The following is a 21061-nucleotide window of genomic DNA, read 5'->3' as shown; positions in this document are numbered from 1 at the left end:
CGGCTCGGTAGGAAAATTCACAGCGACAAGCCGTGTGGTAAAGAGGAAAATCGATCAGACAGACAGGAGGGGAGCAGAGTGTGGACTTGGGACAGCAATCCAAGCACATTGCTCAGATCACGTTCCTGCCGAGCTAATGGCCCTGACAGCAAGCCAGGGAGACGGAGAGAGAGAGAGAGAGAAAAGAGGGAGGGAGGAAGAGAGAGAGCGGGACAAATAGAGAGGAGAGAGGGAAGAAGAGTCGGGATGAGTAGGATGAAGGTCAGCGCCTGTGCTGCTATGTTTCGGCCGCTGCTGTATGCTAATAAGATCCAACATGTTCCGTTAGAAAGAACAGACGATATTAAAACCCCATCCCATCTTTCTCTTTCTCTCTTTCTCTCTCTCTTTCTCTCTCCATTCCCTCCGTTCCCTTCAAACACACTCCCTTCCTCAGCAGCCAGATTAAAGCTAGCTTAGATTTGATTTCAGGAAGAACAGAACTCTGAGGATGCTCTAAGAAAGAGAGAGATGACACTGAATTAACCTGATTAAAATGGGATTAAAATATGATCCCTGTTGCCTTTTCAACTTATATGAAACATATGAAATAAATTAAAATATATTATACAGTAAACCAGAAGACAAAGCTATAGTTTAATTGAGCCAGAAAAACAAGCAGAAATACAAAACACACTCTCTCTTCATTAGCTGTAACTAAAATAATAATAAAATAATCTAATAATAAAAGGTCTATCTAGGGAGGCTTTCAAATATTTGTATTTTAAAAGCAAATTAATAATTAAAATAAATAAATAAATAAAAGTGATTAAATGCAAATTAGCTGGGATTAATTGTAATTAAATAAATTTTAAATAAATGAAGGTATGAGAGAGAGTAATCTCGCTGTAACTATGCCTCAATTTATTGGCAGCACTTATGCCTAATTTAAACACTAATACGTTGCTAGGCTTTGTAAAAAATGGTTAAATTAAGTTGGGATAGACTTAGATAGAATGATTTATTTGTTTAAAAAACTGTTACAGTTATATGTTTTTTTATTAGATAAATAGTGTGTTTTTTTCAACAGTGAAAAAAAAAGTAAAACTTTTGCTGCGGATGCAGCATTGCCGATTAGCCGATAACACTCGGAGGAAAGCGCAGTGACTCAGTTCTGATACATCAGCTCACAGACGCAGCCTTGTGCTGATCCACATCACCCTTTTTGGAGTGATGAGGAGAAAGAAAGAGCGCCATCTACTGTACTGTACCCACCCAGAGCAAGAGAGCAAGGCCAATTGTGCTCTCTCAGGGCAGCTGATGGCAAGCTGCATGACTGGGATTCGAACCAGCGATCTTCAAATCCCAAATCATAGTGACAGATTAATCTGAGTGTTTGTATAAAGAAATATGTGAATATAGGAAGTGCAGAGAGTGAGTTTAAGTGATAAAGGCGATGAAAAGGAATCTTTTTCACTGCAGCGATTTCCTCTCTCCTTCAGCGTGTTGGTAATGACTCATGAAGCGTTTTACGGCAGACCGGAGAGTAATTATGCCTTTACAAAAGAACAGAAAAGTGCGGCGGAGGCTGAATACACTTTAAGATCTTTTTCCGCTCTCCTCCATTTTGTTTGATTACAGACTGCCTCGGCTCTAAATAACAGGCTTGGAGCTGAGTGGCTGCCGACCACCATTTCCAGCCCTTTCTGATGGCATGAAATTTGCTATTAATATCCCCAAATGCTCTTTAGCAGGCCTGTCTGAGAGATTAGAAATGGCTTCTGCGTCTTGTATTGTATTTTCATTTCAGTCTCCCAATGTCATCATTTTCCTGCGCTGATGCTCGCTTTGTTTCTGGGATCTGGGGCCACTTCATCCCCTCTCAGCATTCATGTGTGTGTCAGTGAAAGCGACAGGCATTTAACTCTGTCCTGTATTACACGTCTGCAGCGCTGCTAGCGCAGAAACCCGCTATGTTCTTAGTATGAAGGCTTTGAGGGAAGAGTCTGTAGCTGTAGTTAGCATGGAAAAATAATTGTATATATGTATATATATATATATTTCCAAACCCACTCTGCTATTCAAACATTTAAATCTAGTCAAAAACAGAGAAAAAAATGGCAGAAATATGTTTAAAAACACAAAAAAGGCATATTATCGCTGTCAAATAAATAGATTACTTTATAATTTGAACACACAAACTTTTCTTTACTCTCTGTCAAAATTCCTTGATGAATTTACCAACAAAAAACTCCAAAATGACCTGAAATAAACACTTTTTTTCATTAATTTCCAAAGTTGAAAGTTGAGAAGGTTTTATCTCTCTCTTTTTTGGGAGGTTCCTGTTTTTTATTGGACAGCAGCGATATTTTTCTAAGAAAATTTTGTACACCACCATGTTTGACCCCTACTTCCAATCTGCCCTATAAAAAAACTTGCGTCTTAAAAAGAACAAATGCAATTAATCGCAGTTAATCACAGAATATTTTTGTGATTAATCTGATTCAATTTTTTTATCGATTGACATCACTACTGGTATAGGATAGAGGCTTTCTTTTCATTGTCACAGAAAAGTTGGGACAACCCAATGATAGACACTCACAGATGCCAATCAAACAATTTATTATGAAAGGGATTAGACTTACAGGGATAGTCATAGAAAGGCAAGGTCAGAATCAAAATGGCAGCAAAGGTAAACAACACACCTGAGCACGAGCAGGCAAAGGGTGAAACACGAGAAATCCAAAATGGTACAGGGCTAGGCAAAAAGAGTAGTCCAAATACAAAAATAAGATTTGGCAACAGATAAACAAATGGTACAAAGGGCAAGACAAAAGAGTAGTCAAACAACAAAAAAGGAGTCGGTAACAAAAGAGCAACAAACTAAAGAAAGATAAAAAATAGATTCAATACCCAGCGATGAGCCACTAAAAACACGGGGTATATATACTAACAGGACCAGGTGTAGGCAATCAAAAGCTCGGTGAGTTTGAACACTGTCCAGTGTGAGTGCATGCTGGGAGTTGGAGTCTTTAAAACAGAGTGTAAAACACTCCAGAGCAGCCAGAATGAGAAGTGTTTAGTTGTGTTTGGTTCTATAGACATTCAAACAGACATTGAAATATAGATAATTTGTCTATGATTTTTTTTTTTTTAATTTGTTAAATTTAGTTGAGTCACAGTTTTAAAGCAACCAGTTTACTTCATTTAAAGTCCCATTATTGGAATTTATTAGTATATTTTTTATATTTTCAAGAATAGGCAGAAAATATATATATATATATATATATATATATATATATATATATATATATAGTAAAGGTACTATTGATAGGTAATTTCAAGAATATAGGTTCTGCTTGGCCCCACAAAATGACAGTAGGGACAGTTACTCCAACAAAAGCAGGATACCTTTAATAATTTAATCAAAAAATATATATTTTTATAATTTTTATTATCTCCTTTCTTTCTTTTCCAGGCCAACGGTGGCTGGCAGGATGCTACTACCCCTTCCTCAGTGACCTCACCCACAGAAGGACCCGGGAGCGTCCACTCTGACACCTCCAACTGATCCCTCCATCATCACACTCGTTCTCTCACTACTACTGCACAAGATGGACTCTTCTTCTTCTTTTCTCCTGCTTTTCTCCTACTCATCCGTCTCTCCATTCAGAAACGGTGCACTCACTAACCAGGGTCTCCCACACACACACACACATATATAGACAGGCAGTGTATACAGTGGAATTTCTACATGAATAAAATATGACATCAGAGTGACATCAGAGCGATTGTGATGATGTAATATATTTTAATCATGTAAAAAAAATGATGCAACCATCTGAATAAAGCAAGCAAAATTCAGAGCATCACTTATACTTAGACTTATAGACAGCCAATGTTCAGATTCACACACACACACACACACTTTTGGATCTACTTTGTCTACTTTGTTTTCTGTCATATACTACATCCTGGGTGTAAATGACCGTAAAAAAACACCAATATCAGAACATTAACATTAGTCCACATCCTGGATTAATATGTATGTACAGTATGTACACTACCTCTTAAAACCTCTTAACAAAACAACGTACGACAAAACAAGAACAGAACAAGAATAAACCTGTAAAAATATATAAAACATACTGCCATGTTGCACCATTTCCCATAGATGAGATGACCCTTTCACGTCTCCATCATGGCGATAAACCACGACCCTTTAGTCTCCGAGACGTTTCTGTTTCCGTGTCCATAGTGCCAAAGTATTTTTCTACATTTGAACAGCCTTTTGATTTACATGTTGATTTTACATGACTTACACGTTTTTCATACTCTTCGTGTTGTAATATAGATACATACTGTATTATAAAGACATATTTTATATCTCCCTCTCTTAGTCATGCATTGGGGTACTTGAAAAATGGTTTAAATGAGTTTTAAATGATTAGGCTTTGCTTGAATCCTCGAAAAACAAAAAAAAATTCAATTCTCCTTTATTGTGATTCTTTGCAGCAAACCTGTGTTGTTCTTTCCCTTTATAAGTTTCATGAGTTTCACGAGTTCCACCAGTGGCACTGCAGTGTAGGTCAAAATATCAAGAATCAAAAAGATTAATATTTCATTACATACAGTTCAAATAGATAAGACGACTCATCCACACTCATCCAACTGATACCGACAGCATCATCCTCATCCATCAATCTCACTGAGTAGCCAAAATCTGCTTCTAACCAAAATCACTTATATATAAATATATATATATATATATAATAAGTGCAAACATCTAATCTAAAACATGCATTCTGAAATGAAATTCCTCCTCAGTTCGTCCTCAGCTGTCCAATAAATAAATGTGAGCGTGTGCACACCCTGCACATATTTCCAAAGTTATGATTGGTGCTATGACGCTTTACACACTAAAAAAGAAATCAGGGGAAAGGCTTTTACACATCAAACGCCTCGAATGAGAGTTAACGAGGCAAAAAAGTGAAATATATTCGCACCAGCTATTCACACCCAGCTCAACGTGATCTTTCTGGATTTTTACCAAAAAAAAAGTTGTTTGAGCGATAAATCAGGCAGAATGTGTTTTAAAAAAGAAATGAACTGTAAAAAAAAATATTTCACGTTGCTGTGAATCTGTGTGCAGAAATAATCCTAATCTCTACAATGAAACTAATTGAAACTAATTAATCTCCATTCTCCCTTTAACACAAATCTGCATGGTGTGTTTATTTAAGTCTGTTTACATCTGGCATTAACATGCATTTTTAGTGATTAGCTCCTGTTTGGATCGCACATGATATACCCTGCACAAGGCATGTTGTAATGCTCTTTGCTATCTTACACCTCGTCAACAGTCTATTCAATAAATGGCGTCTGATTTTAGGAATAAATCTACAGGCGTGGTGGTCTGGAAGTGAGGTGTGTTCAGGTAAATTTCGGGCGTGAAACACAGGTGCGCCATTGACTGATTAAAACCCTGGCAACAGTCAACATGCTTAGATATTGGACACGCTACAGAGCTCAAACCTGACTTTTAACTCAACAATAACAGGCTTAATAGAGAGCTGTCTAACTAATAACTGATTGATTAAAATGACTTAAGATCAGATCATGTAAAACAAGTTTACAGATTTAGCTTTAGTATAGTTTCTACACACAGATTTGATGCATATTACTCAATTTCTTATTAAAGGTTGTGTTTGACAGAAGTCACAGCTGGCTGTTACCATGCCAACAGCAGAAAGTGACAGAGCTGTGATTGGTGGAGAGAGTTTATGTCAGGGACAAAAATTAGACGCAAAATTAGTGCAATGGTCGAATAATGTTTTTGCGTTTCTGCCTTCTGACAAATCCCTCAAAAATGTGAAAGAATTAACTAAAATATTACAGTACAGTAATAATATATGTATTTTAAATACATTTCTTTTTCATGGAAAACAGTTGCGTTCGGTGTGTAAGAGCCTCGACTCTGGATCATGTCTTGAGAGCTGTGAAACAGGAGGCAGGCAGTGCTGGACGGTTCATGAGAGCTTCAAATAATTGAAAATTAATTCATGGTGTTTTAAATGTTCACAGTATGAATTTAAGACATTGAATTTTCACTCCTCGCACATTCATGCACAGATTTCTTTTTTTTTCTTTTCTTTTTTTCAACTTTTTTTGTTTTTGTCAATCAAATGAAGTAAAGCAACTTACTATGTTGTTTTTTTTAAATATTTTTTTTTTATTTTTATTAATGACATACAACTATTAAGCATTAAAATCAGCCCTTTCATTACTTTGATACCAAAAACAGCAGACACCTCCGTTCCGTCCCGTCCTGTTCTGTTCTGTTTTATTCCGTTTCTCTTCATGTCCACGCTGTAAATGATGTAATATCTTGTGTATCTGGGCTCGTTCCTCAGAGATCGCCGGATACGTCGTACTCAAAACCAAAAATGCAGTCAGAATTCAGTATTCAGTGTTCGTTGAAAGAAAAGAAAAGTAAAGAAAAGAAAAGAAGGCACACACAAATGCAGAAGAAAAAAACATTGGATATATTTTTACGTCTTCATGTTGTGAATAACCTGAATCTGCGTTTCTCTCTCCATCTTCTGCTTGGTTACGGAACAAGTTCAGTTTTATTTTATTTTATTTTATTTTATATATTTTTTTATTTCCTCGCTATCATAATGTGAATTAATAGCCCAAGAATGCGCTATATACGATACGTAGATGTGCACTTTTTTTTTTCTTCTTGTTTCGCTGCTTTTTGAAAGGCAGACTCCATCTTGAAGTAATGATAGTCATGATAACGGCTTGTGCGTCTCATCCTCGCCACATTCAGCCGTTTTCAGAGGTGTTAAAACACAGACTTATGAAGAAAAGAAAAGTGATGAAGCCAGATGTTGGCAGCTGGAGCAGCACGTGTGGACGATGCCGACAGGAATTTCCTTTAATAAAGTCCCTAAATGACCTTATTCCCGCTAATCCAGTGCACTGATCGCGCCTAGTGAACTGGTGTATTCACTTTATAGGGTTTTACACTGTAAACGCCCACCACACAGGAAGTGCTGGTGTTTGATCACGGTCCAGATTCTTCTGTCCTAAATTAGAGGAAACCCAGCTGTGATCCTCAGATTATGATTTAGTGCTCTAACATTGCTGCTGTCTGATTAAAACATTTTATCTGTAAAAATAAAAATAAAAACTTGATTATTTTTTACAAGTTAATGTAAAATATTTTATTCTTCTGACTCTGATTCAATTGGTCCATTTGTGAAAGTTTCACATGTACTCAGTAATCTGATCATAATCCAAATTCCTCAAGTATCGAAGAATTGTATTTAAAGTTGTCACATAAAAGTCATAAAAGTCATTTTTCCTAAATTAGTTTAAAACCAAGAAATCTGATTTCTTAATATAAAAAACAAAGGCTTAAAAAACGCTTTTGTCAGGTTTTTGGTTATTCAAGTTGTCAACTAAAAGCCATTTTTTCATTAGATCAGATTAAGGCCTAGAAATCGGATTTCTTAATAATAGAAAGCTAAAAAAACAAACAAAAAAAACTACATTGTAACTCTTTAATCAGATTCAGTTTTTTACACCAATTAAGTGTGTTTAAATGTGCTCAATAATCTGATTGTAATCGATTTCTTCAGATATCTGATTATATTATAGGTAAATTATCATGTAAATGCCATTTTTTATTAGATTAAGACCTAAAAAAAATCTGATTTCTTACTAATAGATACATAAAAGAGCTAATAGCTACAATCTAAAAGTGTAATCTAAATCTGTAATCAGATTCAGTTGGCCTATTTGTGCAGGTTAGTAAATTAGATATTTTTATTAGATCAGATTAAGAAGCCTAGAAATCTGATTTCTTTATCATTTTAGCTGAATAATCAAATTTCTTACCACTATAATGTGTAATTACAGAAATGTGTAATCAGATTTCTTACTATGCTGATTACTTTCAGAGTTGCATTTACTGTAAACTATAATAACTCATAATATATTCAGATGTGTCTGTTTACAAAAAAACAGTCCTTGACCATGTTTACAAAAAGATGTGTTAGAAAATTAGATTAGATTATGGTGGGATTATTGGGAATAATTAGGTGGTTTCACAGTAGAAATCAAATTATTGACTGACTAAGGAGTTTTCCCTCAATCTGATTAATCAAGTGCATGTGAACACCTTTACTGGATCTGGTTTTCAAAAAAAAAATCTAAATTTTATCTGCAGTTATCAGATTATTGAGTGCCTGTAAAAAATCTCTCGATGTAAAAATCAGGGGATATGTTTTAATCTGGCAGCATCAATATTCTAATAAACTCATTTCTGTTCTAATACTGTTGTTTAATTGAACTGATTCAGGCTCAGTTAAGCATAAAAATCTATAAATCAGGACTTTAAAGTAGATCATTTTTACTCATTATTCCAATATTGGCCTTTGAAACAGTGATATCACAAAAAAATGTTTTCAATATAAAGATGAGTATTCTGATCAGAAACACTTCCAGTTGAGTTTGATCTTTGATCTAAATGACTAAAATCTGAAAAAATCATATCTGATCACTGATTTACTGATTCACTGATCTGAGTGTATTTTAATACACTGTAAGACACGTGAAACGAGCAATATAATTGCAATATAGTGCAGCCGTTCACTCTGGCTCCAGCGGTCCGGACCCTCACTCAGACCCCCTGACCTAAAGTGACCCCGCCGTGACCCCGCCAGCTTCAGTAGAGGGAGGAATCTGCTCTGTTCATCTGTTTCTTTTATTATTATTTTTATTATTATTATTATTATTTTTGTTTGCTGAATCAGACCCTCTCTCATCGCCTGTCCAGTTTCACCGTATTGTTGTTGAAAGCTTCATGTAATGATGCTTTTAGGTTTTGCATATAAAGCAATTTGTAAAACATCAAATGTTTACTTTGTTGCATGTCTTTCGTTCTTTAAAAAAATCCTGCAGTGTTTCTGAATGTTTCTTCTTTTTTATATATAAAAAGTGCAGAGACTTTCTCTCGCCGAGTTTTAACTTTTAAGATCTCTGCATATGTACAAAAGGAATACAATGGAAAAGCAGATTATTGTCTTTTTGATTCCAACTTGTTTTGTGGAGAAAAAAAAAAAATAACAAGGTGTAGGTTTTCTGGTCTCTTAATTTGTACTGGTAATGCATATTCCGAATAAATAGTTTCTTTTGTTGCAAGATTTTGTTGGCTGTCGTTTTCTGTGTTTTCTTGTTCAAACAAAAAAAAAAAATGGGTTTAGTAAATATATGTCGTTCTGTTGAATGTAGAGTTTTGTTTATAAGCAGCTGCAAATGAAGTTAATTAGCAAAAATGTCTATAAATCAATTAAACAAGACCAATGAATTAAGTAGCTCATTACATCTATTTTAAGTTAAATTTTAAGTGTTTTCTCTAAATTTAACCAAAAATCTCATTTTTAATGACTGCTGCAAAGGTTACAAGGCTTTGAATTAGGATGAAGAGACGGACGTAAATGCAGGTATATTTAATTATAATGAAAACAGATAAATAAACAGGGTAACACTTCAAATATAATATTAGATAACCATAATCTTGGGAAAAGGAAGTATACTTAAGAGCAAGTTAAACCAATGTTAAGATTAGGTAAAGAATAATAAAAGTTTGCTATTCGCTATTTAATATACTTGAAATGTATATGAACATACACATTAAATATGCTTTCTCTGTATTTACATAAAATGTATTTTTAAGCAAATATATATAGTGATATTAAATACTGCTTAAAGTGCACCTTAGTGTATTTTATTATGTGCATCAATACGGACGTAAGGATGAAGGGATGGACGTAAATGCATGTATATTTATTTAGAATAAAAATAAATAAATTAATAAAGCAAAAACACTGAAACAAAGGGGCTTATATACACAGGAGGGTGAGGAACACCTGGGACTGGTAACGAGGGGGCGTGGTTACAAACAAGACACAAGGTGACAACACTAATGACTAGGGCGGGGGCTAGAGCAGAGACAGGACAATAACAAAACAAGGCCATGTGTTTAAAGAGCACATGGCTGGGAACACAAGACAGTAAAACAGAGGAGAGAAGCACATGAAACCAGAAGAAGAAAAAACAGAACAACAAGACAGAGACAGGTTAAGGTGTGACTTGGGATGGGATGTTTAATTGGACGACTGCATTTGAAGATATTTTTTATATAGTGTTATATAGTGAAGCATGTGCTTCAGATGAAACAGGAAGTTTGAAGAGGCTAAACTGTATAAACGAACTGTAGCCTAATTATTTAATATTGTATAAAAACGACTGCAGCTCTGATACTGCAGGGCAGGAACTCACACGCCTCACTCTGTTGATCAGGGGCTTTCTCACCCTTTTCCCCCCTCAGTGTGTGAGAGAGGGTGTTGAGGGGTCATTTCTGTGGGGTGTGTTTTTCTGTTAAAGCTCAGAGGCACGGACAGTGTGCTTTTTTACACTGGTGTGAAAAACGTCAGAATCACACAGCAAACATCTTGTTCCACTTCAGACCTGAGAAGTTGTGTTAGAGAACATTTTTATTTTTTATATAATTCCGCCTTTCCGTTACTGTAGCAGCACTCGCTTTACTCAACACAGCCTGGGTTCACAGCTGGAGTAAATCTGAATTTTGGGCTATTTAGATTGTATCCTGATTCATTTTTGATAGCCCTGACAACCATCCAGCTAACAGTGAACATTAAAAGAACATTTAGCAATGTTTTAAAAAGGGTTATAGAACGGTTAGCCTGTTAAGTTACAGAAATAATATTCCAAAAGTGTTCTGAAAACGTGTGACTGAGTGGTCCAGCGAACTTAAGTGCTGCCACTATGATTAAAAGGGGATCGCTGGTTCGAATCCCGGTCATGCAGCTTGCCATCAGCTGCCAAAGCCCTGAGAGAGCCTGAGAGTTTGCCTTGCTCTCTCTGGGTGGGTACAGTAGATGGCGCTCTTTCCCCTCTTTCATCACTCCAAAGGGTGATGTGGATCAGCACAAGGAGTCTGTGAGCTGATGTATCAGAACCGAGTCGACATTACTAGTGATGCTACAACACAAGGAGCATTGCCAAATAGCATCACAGCACTAACGCTTGGAGGAAAGTGCAGAGACTCGGTTCTGATACATCAGCTCACAGACGCAGCCTTGTGCTGATCAATCAACATCACCCTAGGAGTGATGAGGGGAAAGAGAGAGCGCCATCTACTGTACCCACCCAGAGAGAGCAAGGCCAATTGTGCTCTCTCAGGGCTCCGGCAGCTGATGGCAAACTGCATAAAGGGGATTCAAATTCGACAGCGATCTCTCGATCATAGTGGCAGCACTTTAGACCTCTGGAACACTCAGCACCCTGAATGCGACTTCTGTTTTCACACCTGCCGAAATGAAGCGCACCAAGGATTCAAACAAATCCGGAGTCTGTTTTAACCAGATCAAATAGTGCTGGTGTGAAAACACCCTTTTTAAACACAGTTGATGGATGTAGGCTGAATGATGGATGTAGGCTGAATATGCAGATATATGTAAATAGTTTCATCACAACATCACAGAAACTATTAATAATTCAGCTGAAATCAAACTGTGCTTTTCTCAGCTCTCGCCTACTTTCAAAAATATTAAAAACAGACAAGGTCTCCCCAAAAACATTGGACAGGCAGCGCACACTAAACACCACCACAGAACTCTCACAGAACTCTCACTTTCTACTTTAGGAAAAGCTCACGTTTCTCTTCCCTATGATTTGTGACATCCTGAGTGCAGAACTGTGAGTGAAACTCGACACCGCAGCCCGACTACAACTCCAACTGCAGCCTCCTGCTCCCTGGTTTGAATCCCGGTCATGCAGCTTGCCATCAGCTGCCGGAGCCCTGAGAGAGCACAATTGGTCTTGCTCTCTCTCTGGGTGGGTACAGTAGATGGCGCTCTTTTCCCTCATCACTCCTAGGGTGATGTGGATCAGCACAAAGCTGCATCTGTGAGCTGATGTATCAGAACAGAGTCGCTGCGCTTTCCTCCGAGCGTTAGCGCTGTGATGCTACTCGACAATCTTCCCAAACATTGATCAGGCAGCGCACACTTAACACCACCAAAGACCACAGAATTCTCACGTTTCTCTTCCCTGTGATTTGATACAACTCCGACTGCAGTTTTCTGCTCCTTGCTTCCTTCCACTCTGATCGGGAGATCTCTGATTTGATTCCTGGTGATGCAGCTTGCCATTAGCTGCCGGAGCCCTGAGAGGGCACAATTGGGCTTGCTCTCTCTGGGTGGGTACAGTAGATGGCGCTCTCACTTTCCCCTCATTACTCCAAAGGGTGATGTGGATCAGCACAAGGCTGCATCTGTGAGCTGATGTATCAGAACTGAGTCGGTGAGCATTCCTCTGAGCGTTAGCGCTGCGATACTACTTGACAATATTCCTAAACACCACCGCAGACCAACTCTCACTTTCTACTTAAGGAAAAGCTCACGTTTCTCTTCCCTATGATTTGTGACATCCTCAGAGCAGAGCTGTGAGTGAAACTCGACACCGCAGTCCGACTACAACTCCGACTGCAGCTTCCTGCTCCCGATTCATTTTCAAAACAAGCCCCCTCGCCGGCGCAGAGTGAAAAATGGACTACAGGGGGGCTCTAAATGGTGGCCATCAATAAACACGGGCCGCTTTGCTTTGCATTCGTCTCCCTCTCACTTAATTTGTTTCACAGACGCGGGTCCCGCAGAGCCTGACCTTTCAGAGGGAGGCTCCTGAAGCAGCAGATAGAGCGCAGGCGCTTTATTCAGAGGGGTCATTTATTTATGAAGCACAGCCGGTTAAAGGAGTGGGTAGAGGGAGAGTGGGGAAATGTCAGAGCACATTTAACCACGGGGGCATTTCATCTACACAGCACACACACACACACACACACACACACACACACAGAGCGATCTGCTGCAGGACAGACACTTTAAACACTGCTTCACTTACGTACTAAACAGCTGCTCTAATTCTCTAACTGAAGCTCACCTACTAATCTAGAATCTAGACTTTTTCTAATGAAAATGAGCATGTACCTTAAAATCTAATACTGCAAATATAATATTAGATAAACATACCCTTGTGAACAGGAAGTATACTTCCTGTAAGAGTATTAAAAGTATGTTCAAATTACAGTAAGTGAAGAATATTAAAAGTGCATTTGCTGTTTTATATACTTTATAAAAAATACACATTAAATACACTTTCCCTGTATTTCCATAAAATGTATTTTTAAGCAAATAAACAGTTCTGGAAAAGAAGAGATCACTTCAGTATCTAAACCAATTTTTCTGATTTTGATTTTGCTATTTATAGGTTTATGTTTAAATAAAATGAACATTGTAGTTTTATTTTATAAACTACAGACAACTGTTTAGTCATTTAAAGCATGTATTTGCAGAAAATGAGAAATGGCTGAAGTAACAAAAAAAGATGCAGAGCTTTCATACCTCAAATAATACAAAGAAAACAAGTTCATATTCATACAGAGTTTTAAGAGTTCAGAAATCTTAAATATTTGGTGGAATAATCCTGGTTGGTTTTTAATCACAGTTTTTTTTTTATGCATTTTGGCATCATGTTCTCTTCCTCCACCAGTCTTACACACTGCTTTTGGATAACTTTATGCTGCTTTACTCCTGGTGCAAACATTCAAGCAGTTCAGTTTGGTGGTTTGATGGCTTGTGATCATCCATCTTCCTCTTGATTATATTCCAGAGGTTTTCAATTTGGTAAAATCAAAAATTTTTAAGTGCTCTCTTCTTTTTTCCCAGAGCTGTATATATATATATATATATATATATATATATATATATATATATATATATATATATATACACCTTGACATTATTATTTTATACCCCTAGTAGTGCCCTTTTTTCAGTTACTGTTTAATGTTTTTAACTGTCAAAATATATATTTTATAGTTCAGTCTGATTAACTAAGTTTTGTTTCAACAGAGTTTTGCTCTGATAGTAATGTTACATACTGTATGTACTCTTAGACATACAGTATAAATACATACACAGGATGTTGTGCAGTGTGACACCATGTCCTGACAAGGTACAAAAACAAACCTGTGTGTGTGTGTGCCCTAGAGCAGGGGTTAATGCAGGATTTCTGGGTCTTTGTTCTCGTGGCGTTGAGCTGCTTTATCAGAGTGCGGAGGCTCATGTGATTGGCATTATGGTGGCTTACGCGGTATATCTGCCCTGTGCTCTTTCAGGAGGTGGATTTCTGGGCTGCGTTTAGGTGCCGAGCTTCACGGCCCTATTGAAAAGCTCCCAAACTAATCCTGACGTCTGTAGTTCCTGACTTGTTGTGATTGGGGATCAGTGCTTTTTGGAGAGGGGCTGGGTTTGGGTTTTGGACTGAAGGGGAAAAGTGTAACTCGTCCTGAAGCTGTTGGTTTAAAAGAAACAGAAAAAAATGAAAAAGATGCAAATGCGAGTGTTTTAATGAGAATTCACGCCGCAGTCGAGGAGGAGATGGAAGTTGATGTAGATTTAAGTGGTAAATGGATTCGTTAAGGATTGCTATCTGCAGCCGGGACTGCTTGAGCCCGAGTTTCTCAACAGTGTCAACACTGCCTCTGCCACCCACAGACCCATGAGAAATTCCTCTGATCTGCGGCGAGGACCAACTTTTTCATGAAAGCGACGTGTTCTCTGCCATTTGAGGAAGATTTCCACACATCTAGGAGTGTCACTGCTGCTTTTCATGTTTGTTCAAACCACTGAACACTTCTTCATTTTTCCTTTTTTATCTCTTTTTCCCCCAGTGCCAATACTTACGACCTGAAAACATAAATAAATTAAAGAATCCTGCGATGTGGGTGTTCTAAGTTTTTTTTTTTGCTGCTTTTCGCTTTTGTTTGCTTTTGATTCGCCTAAAGCCGCTTTGTGCTGATGAGACAGACGTGGACCGCTCACCAGTCGATTCAACGTGCAAAGTGAGCATCTTTGAAAACGATGCCTCCAGACTAAAAAGCCAACTTATCTCTTTGAAACACAAAATGTAAAATGCGCTGGAAGAACGCTCCAGGTTAGCGTAGTTGCGTCGCTGATCAAAGGTGTGGGCACAATCTGCTGGCGTGGAAGGAGCCAGACTGTAAAAGTGCAGGATGAAAGCCAAATTTGTACGATGATGTCTCGTACATCATCGTAACGAGACGGAGAATCAGGCGAATCAGGCGAATCACGCTTAAATCAGACCTGAAGAGAAAGATAAACAGTTGTTTGGGAGGTTTAACATGTCGGAGACTATTATGCGTTTATAAGAAGAGAACATGACGGAATCAGAAGAAAAGCGACACATTTTCAGGTTATTTTGAGGATCTGATCACACATTTCTGACCTGTGCTTGATATTAGCTGTGCCTGTGTTGTGTCAGGTTGGGTTTTTTACAAGCGCACCTCATGAACTCTGCCCTGAGTTATTTTTAATTTTTATAAAGGTTTAGTTGAGTAGAGTTATAGTTTAGATTTCGTGCTGTGTCTCTGTGTGTCTCTCTGTGTGTGTGTGTGTGTTCATGTTTGTTGTGTCACTGAACTCTACGTCTCCTTGTGATGATTTCCAGAATGAAATATTTAACAACTAAATATTAAAAAGCAAAATTTCAGCAATCAGTAATTGGGAGAATGTATATGAGTCTCTTTGTTGATTTGTTTGTTTCTTATTTGACTGTTTTTTAGCAATAATTTTATCTCTTATTTGATTATTGTCCGTGTTCAGTTTATTGGATGCTGTTCTCTGCTTCCCCTTCCTCACTACTTCCTTACAGCGTGTTGTTAAAAAAATAGAAAAGCAAATAAAAATTTGATCACAAAAAAAAAAAAAAAAAAATGAAGGCTTTTCCCACAGTGATCAAATATTTAGTGAAATATAGAAAATAGCTTGGAAAAGTAAAAGTAGAGTTATGGTTAAGACTTTGTGCTGTGTCTCTGTGTGTCTCTATGTGTCTCTGTGTGTTTCTATGTGTCTCTGTGTGTCTCTGTGTCTCTATGTGTCTCTGTGTGTTTCTATGTTTCTCTGTGTGTCTCTGTGTGTCTCTGTGTCTCTATGTGTCTCTGTGTGTTTCTATGTTTCTCTGTGTGTCTCTATGTGTCTCTGTGTGTGTTCATGTTTGTTTTGTTTTTATAAGGAAGGGGGGTGTACTCAGAGTCTTTGTGTGTCTATGTGTCTCTGTGTGCTTCTCTGTGTGCCTCTATGTGTCTCTGTGTGTCTGTATGTTTCTATGAGTCTCTGTGTGTTTCTTTGTGTCTCTGTGTTTCTGTGTGTCTCTGTGTTTCTCTGTGTGTTCATATTTGTTGTGTCTCTATAAGGAAAGGCGGTGTACTCAGGGTCTCTGTGTGTGTCTCTGTGTCTCTGTGTGTCTCTGTGTGTGTCTCTGTGTGTCTCAGTGTGTGTACTCAGGGTCTCTGTGTCTCTGTGCATACTCAGGGTCTCTGTGTGTCTCTGTGTCTCTGCGTGTCTCTGTGTGTGTCTCTGTGTGTGTCTCTGTTTGTCTCTGTGTGTACTCAGGGTCTCTGTGTCTCTGCGTGTCTCTGTGTGTGTCTCTGTGTGTACTCAGGGTCTCTGCGTGTCTCTGTGTGTCTCTTGGTGTGTCTCTGTTTGTCTCTGTGTGTACTCAGGGTCTCTGTGTTTCTGCGTGTCTCTGTGTGTCTCAGTGTGTGTACTCAGGGTCTCTGTGCGTACTCAGGGTCTCTGTGTGTCTCTGTGTCTCTGCGTGTCTCTGTGTGTGTCTCTGTGTGTACTCAGGGTCTCTGTGTCTCTGTGCGTACTCAGGGTCTCTGCGTGTCTCTGTGTGTCTCTTGGTGTGTCTCTGTTTGTCTCTGTTTGTACTCAGGGTCTCTGTGTGTCTCTGTGTTTCTGCGTGTCTCTGTGTGTCTCAGTGTGTGTACTCAGGGTCTCTGTGTGTCTCTGCGTGTCTCTGTGTGTGTCTCTGTGTGTACTCAGGGTCGATCACTGAACTCTGCGTCTCCTCGTGATGATTTCTCAGAAGGAGGCGCATCTGGGACTCCTCGGAGACTCAGGGCGGGAGGTGCCTGTCACTACGAGTTTCTCCGTCGTCCCGAACGCCGGGCCGACCAAACCGCCTCCAACCAAAAGGCATCAGTGGCATCAGCCCTCCGCCTGGCACTGAGAAATGCCCCCCGAAAAATCGCACAAATGAATCACTCTGAACAGTGAAACAAAGAAAAGGAGACTGGAATACTGTTCTATTGGCAAATCTAAAAGAATATGAGTCTAAAATCTTATTATTTTATTTGATTATTTCTTAAAATGAGTCTGAATCTGAAAGCTTGTTAATAAAGGCTTTTGTTGCAACATTTCTAAGTTATATTTGTATATATTATATTTGTAATATATGTGTACACATCACATTTATTTATTTCTAAATGATGATTCAGACCTTCAGCTACCTTTAATAAAAAGAAACATGTTATTATCAGGATTCACAAAAAAAAAATAAAAAATCCTGCAACTTTGAATTTCCCCTCAACTTTCAGTTATGGATTTTTGATTTTATTCATTCTAGTTTTATTCTAGTTTAGAATATTTAACAGCTATAATTAACAAAGCTAAATTTTTATTTAAGTCCATCCAGGATTGTGTCTCTTTGTTGATTTATTTGTTTGACTGTTTTTTAGTAATAATTTTATCTCTGATCTGAATATTTTCTGTGTCGAATTTATTGTAGGCTGTTCTCTGCCTCCCCTTCCTCACTTCTTCTTTCCCTGTTGTTTATAAAATTGAAAAGCAAATAAAAATTTGATCACAAAAAAAAAAAACTAAAGTTAAATTAAAAGTCCAAAGAACAATTAGAAAAAGGGAAAATAATAAAGTCATATTGCCGATGGTCAAAAAGCTTTATGATTCATAAAACCAGATTTTAGAAAAGTCTATATTAGGTCTTATTAAATCCGGGACTACAACAACTCAAGTTAAAACCTTGTAACTTAATATCCCACCTGGTCACTTATGAAGATGGTTTCAGTTGATTGATCTCAGTCTGCAAGGCTGCTGTATTGAGTGGTTGGACATCCAGCAGCACTGCTTTTCTATTAGGTCTATTAAAACATGCATTAAAACATGCACAAGAATGTCTTGCTGTATTCTTTGTGCAAACAGATATATAAGCAATGAAAAGTGTTGTGTGTGTTATTTCCTGTACAGTAAGATGATGTGAGACAGGGGTTGAGTTGTGAGAAAAGGCTGATTTGGATCTGAAACAATGGTGTCCTCTAGTGGTCAGATAAGTCTCTCTGTGACTGAAGAAAAGAGTCTTTTACTTCAGTTACTTCTGTTCGTTCACATATATTTATCACTTATAAATCTATGCATCACCTATATATATATATATATATATATATATATATATATATATATATATATATATATATATATATATATATATAATATAATATAATACATATAATATTTAGTTTTATACTAAATATATTGTCTTTTATGTAAATAATAAATGCCAGGGGCCAATAGGAAAGGTACGTCAAGTAAACTGTATCTTATTTCTTCAGTGTTTCTCAGCTGCTATGTAATATTTACTAAGATGATATGGGGGTAAACTCAAAAAAATTAACTGAATTTACTTGTTTTTCTTAAAAACATAAATATACCATATTTAGTAATATTTAATGTTTTTTAAAGTATTTTTCACTGATGACAATTAGGTAATAGTTTGGATTTTACTCAGAATTTACCATTCAGCTGCTTACTCAATTTTAAAAGTGTAAATGTTAACGGTTCACGCGTCATATTTATTAACCCCATAAAACATTTTCCATTGTTAACCTAATAATAATAATAATAAAAAATCACATTATGAGATTTAATTAAATCAGTCAAATATAATCTAATGATTATAGAGAACATGTTGTAAATACGAGGCAACATGTCTAAAAATAGCTATAAAAATGCATACATGTAGTTTTTTACTAAAATATATTGTCTTCTTCTTTCTTGAGTCGAAGGGTAAAATAGTCATCAGAGTGAAACCATATCTAGAGGAAACCACTGATAATAAAGAAGTTTTAATTTAATTCTCTTTATGCCTTCACAAAGCCTATATTTGTGACTTGTGTCAATTGTGAATTTTAATCATTAAATAACCAGAACCAGCACTGGTACTGGAGGTAAGCAAAATGTTTAATATTCTAAAAAATAAAGCATAGAGAATAATAACATTAATTATTATGTAATCATTATAATAACAGATTTGGGTAAATTCTGGCAATTAGGTGACGTGTTTCATGCAGTATGTGAACCAATTGGTTAGTACTGGATTTAACACAGGTTTGAGTCAAATTATATTTCGTCTAATTGGATCAGGACCACATACAGCATGATAATAACACATTTGTTGTATATGTGGGCTGTTACTCCTTGCAGCATGTGGACCACATCTAAGTACTGGACCTGGGCCACATAAAATATAGTATCTGGGTCAGTTTTTACATCATTACACAATATTAAGGCACATAAACCTTTACAGAGTGTCAGATATAGAACTGATATATATATATATATAGTATTGATTTGTCAGATTTCAGACGGCAGGTTTCAGAATTAGAGAATTGATTTAAATGTAAATGAAATGTATAGAGAAGAGTCGTGTAGCACGTTCAGATGCAGGTGCAGATGTGCTAATTGGGTGTTAGAAAGGTTAAAAGTAACTCCAAACTTTTCAATTTTCACTTGAACCTTTGCCACCCTCACCCTCGCTCTCGTCATGTGAAGCTTTTGGTGTGATTTTCAGGAGCTGTAAGTCCTTTTTATTACATTATTATTTACACTGCTCTCATAAAGTCCCTCTCTCACCTTTTAACTCCCACAGACAGTTCAGATTTACGTTCAGGGTCCTTTTTTTTATCTTTAATGGGTGTTCGGGCATTTTCACACCTGCACTTTTTAGTTGGATTAAATCAGATCGGACTCTGGTTCGTTTTCACTCTTGGTGCGATTGGTTTGGGCAGGTGTGAACACAGTACAGTAATCACACTCAGACTCGGACCAAGACCCTTGAGTGGAGGTGGTCTCCCAGTAGCTATAGGCCAATTGTCCCACCCATTCATCTGCTACCCTTTCAGCTGTATAGTGATGCCCCAACACCAGGAGGATGAAGACTAGCACATGCCTCCTCCGACACATGTGAAGTCTCAGAGACTCCGCCTCTTTTTGAACTGCTGCTGATGATAGCTGTAGCATTGTCGAGAAGCATCACAGCGCTAACGCTCGGAGGAAAGCCCATACATCAGCTCACAGACGCAGCCTTGTGCTCATCCACATCACCCTATGAGTGATGAAAGAGGGGAAAGAGCGCCATCTACTGTACCCACCCAGAGAGAGAAGAGACAATTGTGCTCTCTCAGGGATCCGACAGCTGATGGCGAGCTGCATGACCGGGATTCAAACCTTCAAAATCTCCCGATCATAGTGGACCACTTAGCACTACAATGCTTTTTCTGAAAAACTTTTCCTGCTGAAAATTAGGTAATACTTTGGATTTTATTCAAACATTTCCATTCAGTTACTTATTATACTATCAAATATGTGTAAATGTTAGAAAATGTATTTTAATTAACATGTTTTAACCCCATGAAACAATTTTTCAGAGTGCACTAGGGCTGGACCCGAATATTCGGGTATTCGGATATTCGTTCGTTGAGTAGGTATTCGGTTTTTAATTTTGGTATTCGGATATTCGTTTTTTTTCTCCTTTCCAGAGTTCCACCTCATTCTAACCACTTCTGTTCTCGCGGGTCCCGTCAGAATATCTTGCGCGCGGGACAGAACTGAACTGTTATTGGCTGGAGCGGGAGTTTAATCCAGACGGTGCGGGAGCAAATTAATAAATAGTTAAGAAAACTGTAATAATTGTAAAAAAAAAAAAAACCTAAAGAAAACTCTCAACGCGCAGGATGGACCGACACACACACGCACACACCGATGGTGTTTGGACTGGGGTAAGGAACGGGACCGCACTATTCAACGCTGCTGTTTTAATAAATATATAA

The 21061-nt window shown here is 37.5% G+C and overlaps 1 protein-coding gene across 4 annotated transcripts in view; it reads left to right on the top strand.

Moving 5' to 3' along the window:
• The window catches only part of pbx1b (pre-B-cell leukemia homeobox 1b), a 110002-nt gene extending 100808 nt beyond the window's left edge, over window positions 1–9194 (top strand). For all 4 annotated transcript variants that reach the window (XM_049479273.1, XM_022675378.2, XM_049479272.1 and 1 more), the window contains one exon: window positions 3458–9194. Coding sequence is in view for 2 of the 4 variants with exons in the window: in XM_022675378.2 (XP_022531099.1) it covers window positions 3458–3550 (93 nt within the window). In the remaining 2 variants the exon portion in view is untranslated. The remainder of the gene's footprint in view (window positions 1–3457) is intronic.
• Window positions 9195–21061: the final 11867 nt, after the last annotated feature.

Source organism: Astyanax mexicanus, chromosome 5 (genome assembly GCF_023375975.1).
Source record: "Astyanax mexicanus isolate ESR-SI-001 chromosome 5, AstMex3_surface, whole genome shotgun sequence".
In the NCBI taxonomy this organism is placed as follows: Eukaryota; Metazoa; Chordata; class Actinopteri; order Characiformes; family Acestrorhamphidae; genus Astyanax; species Astyanax mexicanus.
This window is presented reverse-complemented; position numbering and strand designations above follow the sequence as displayed.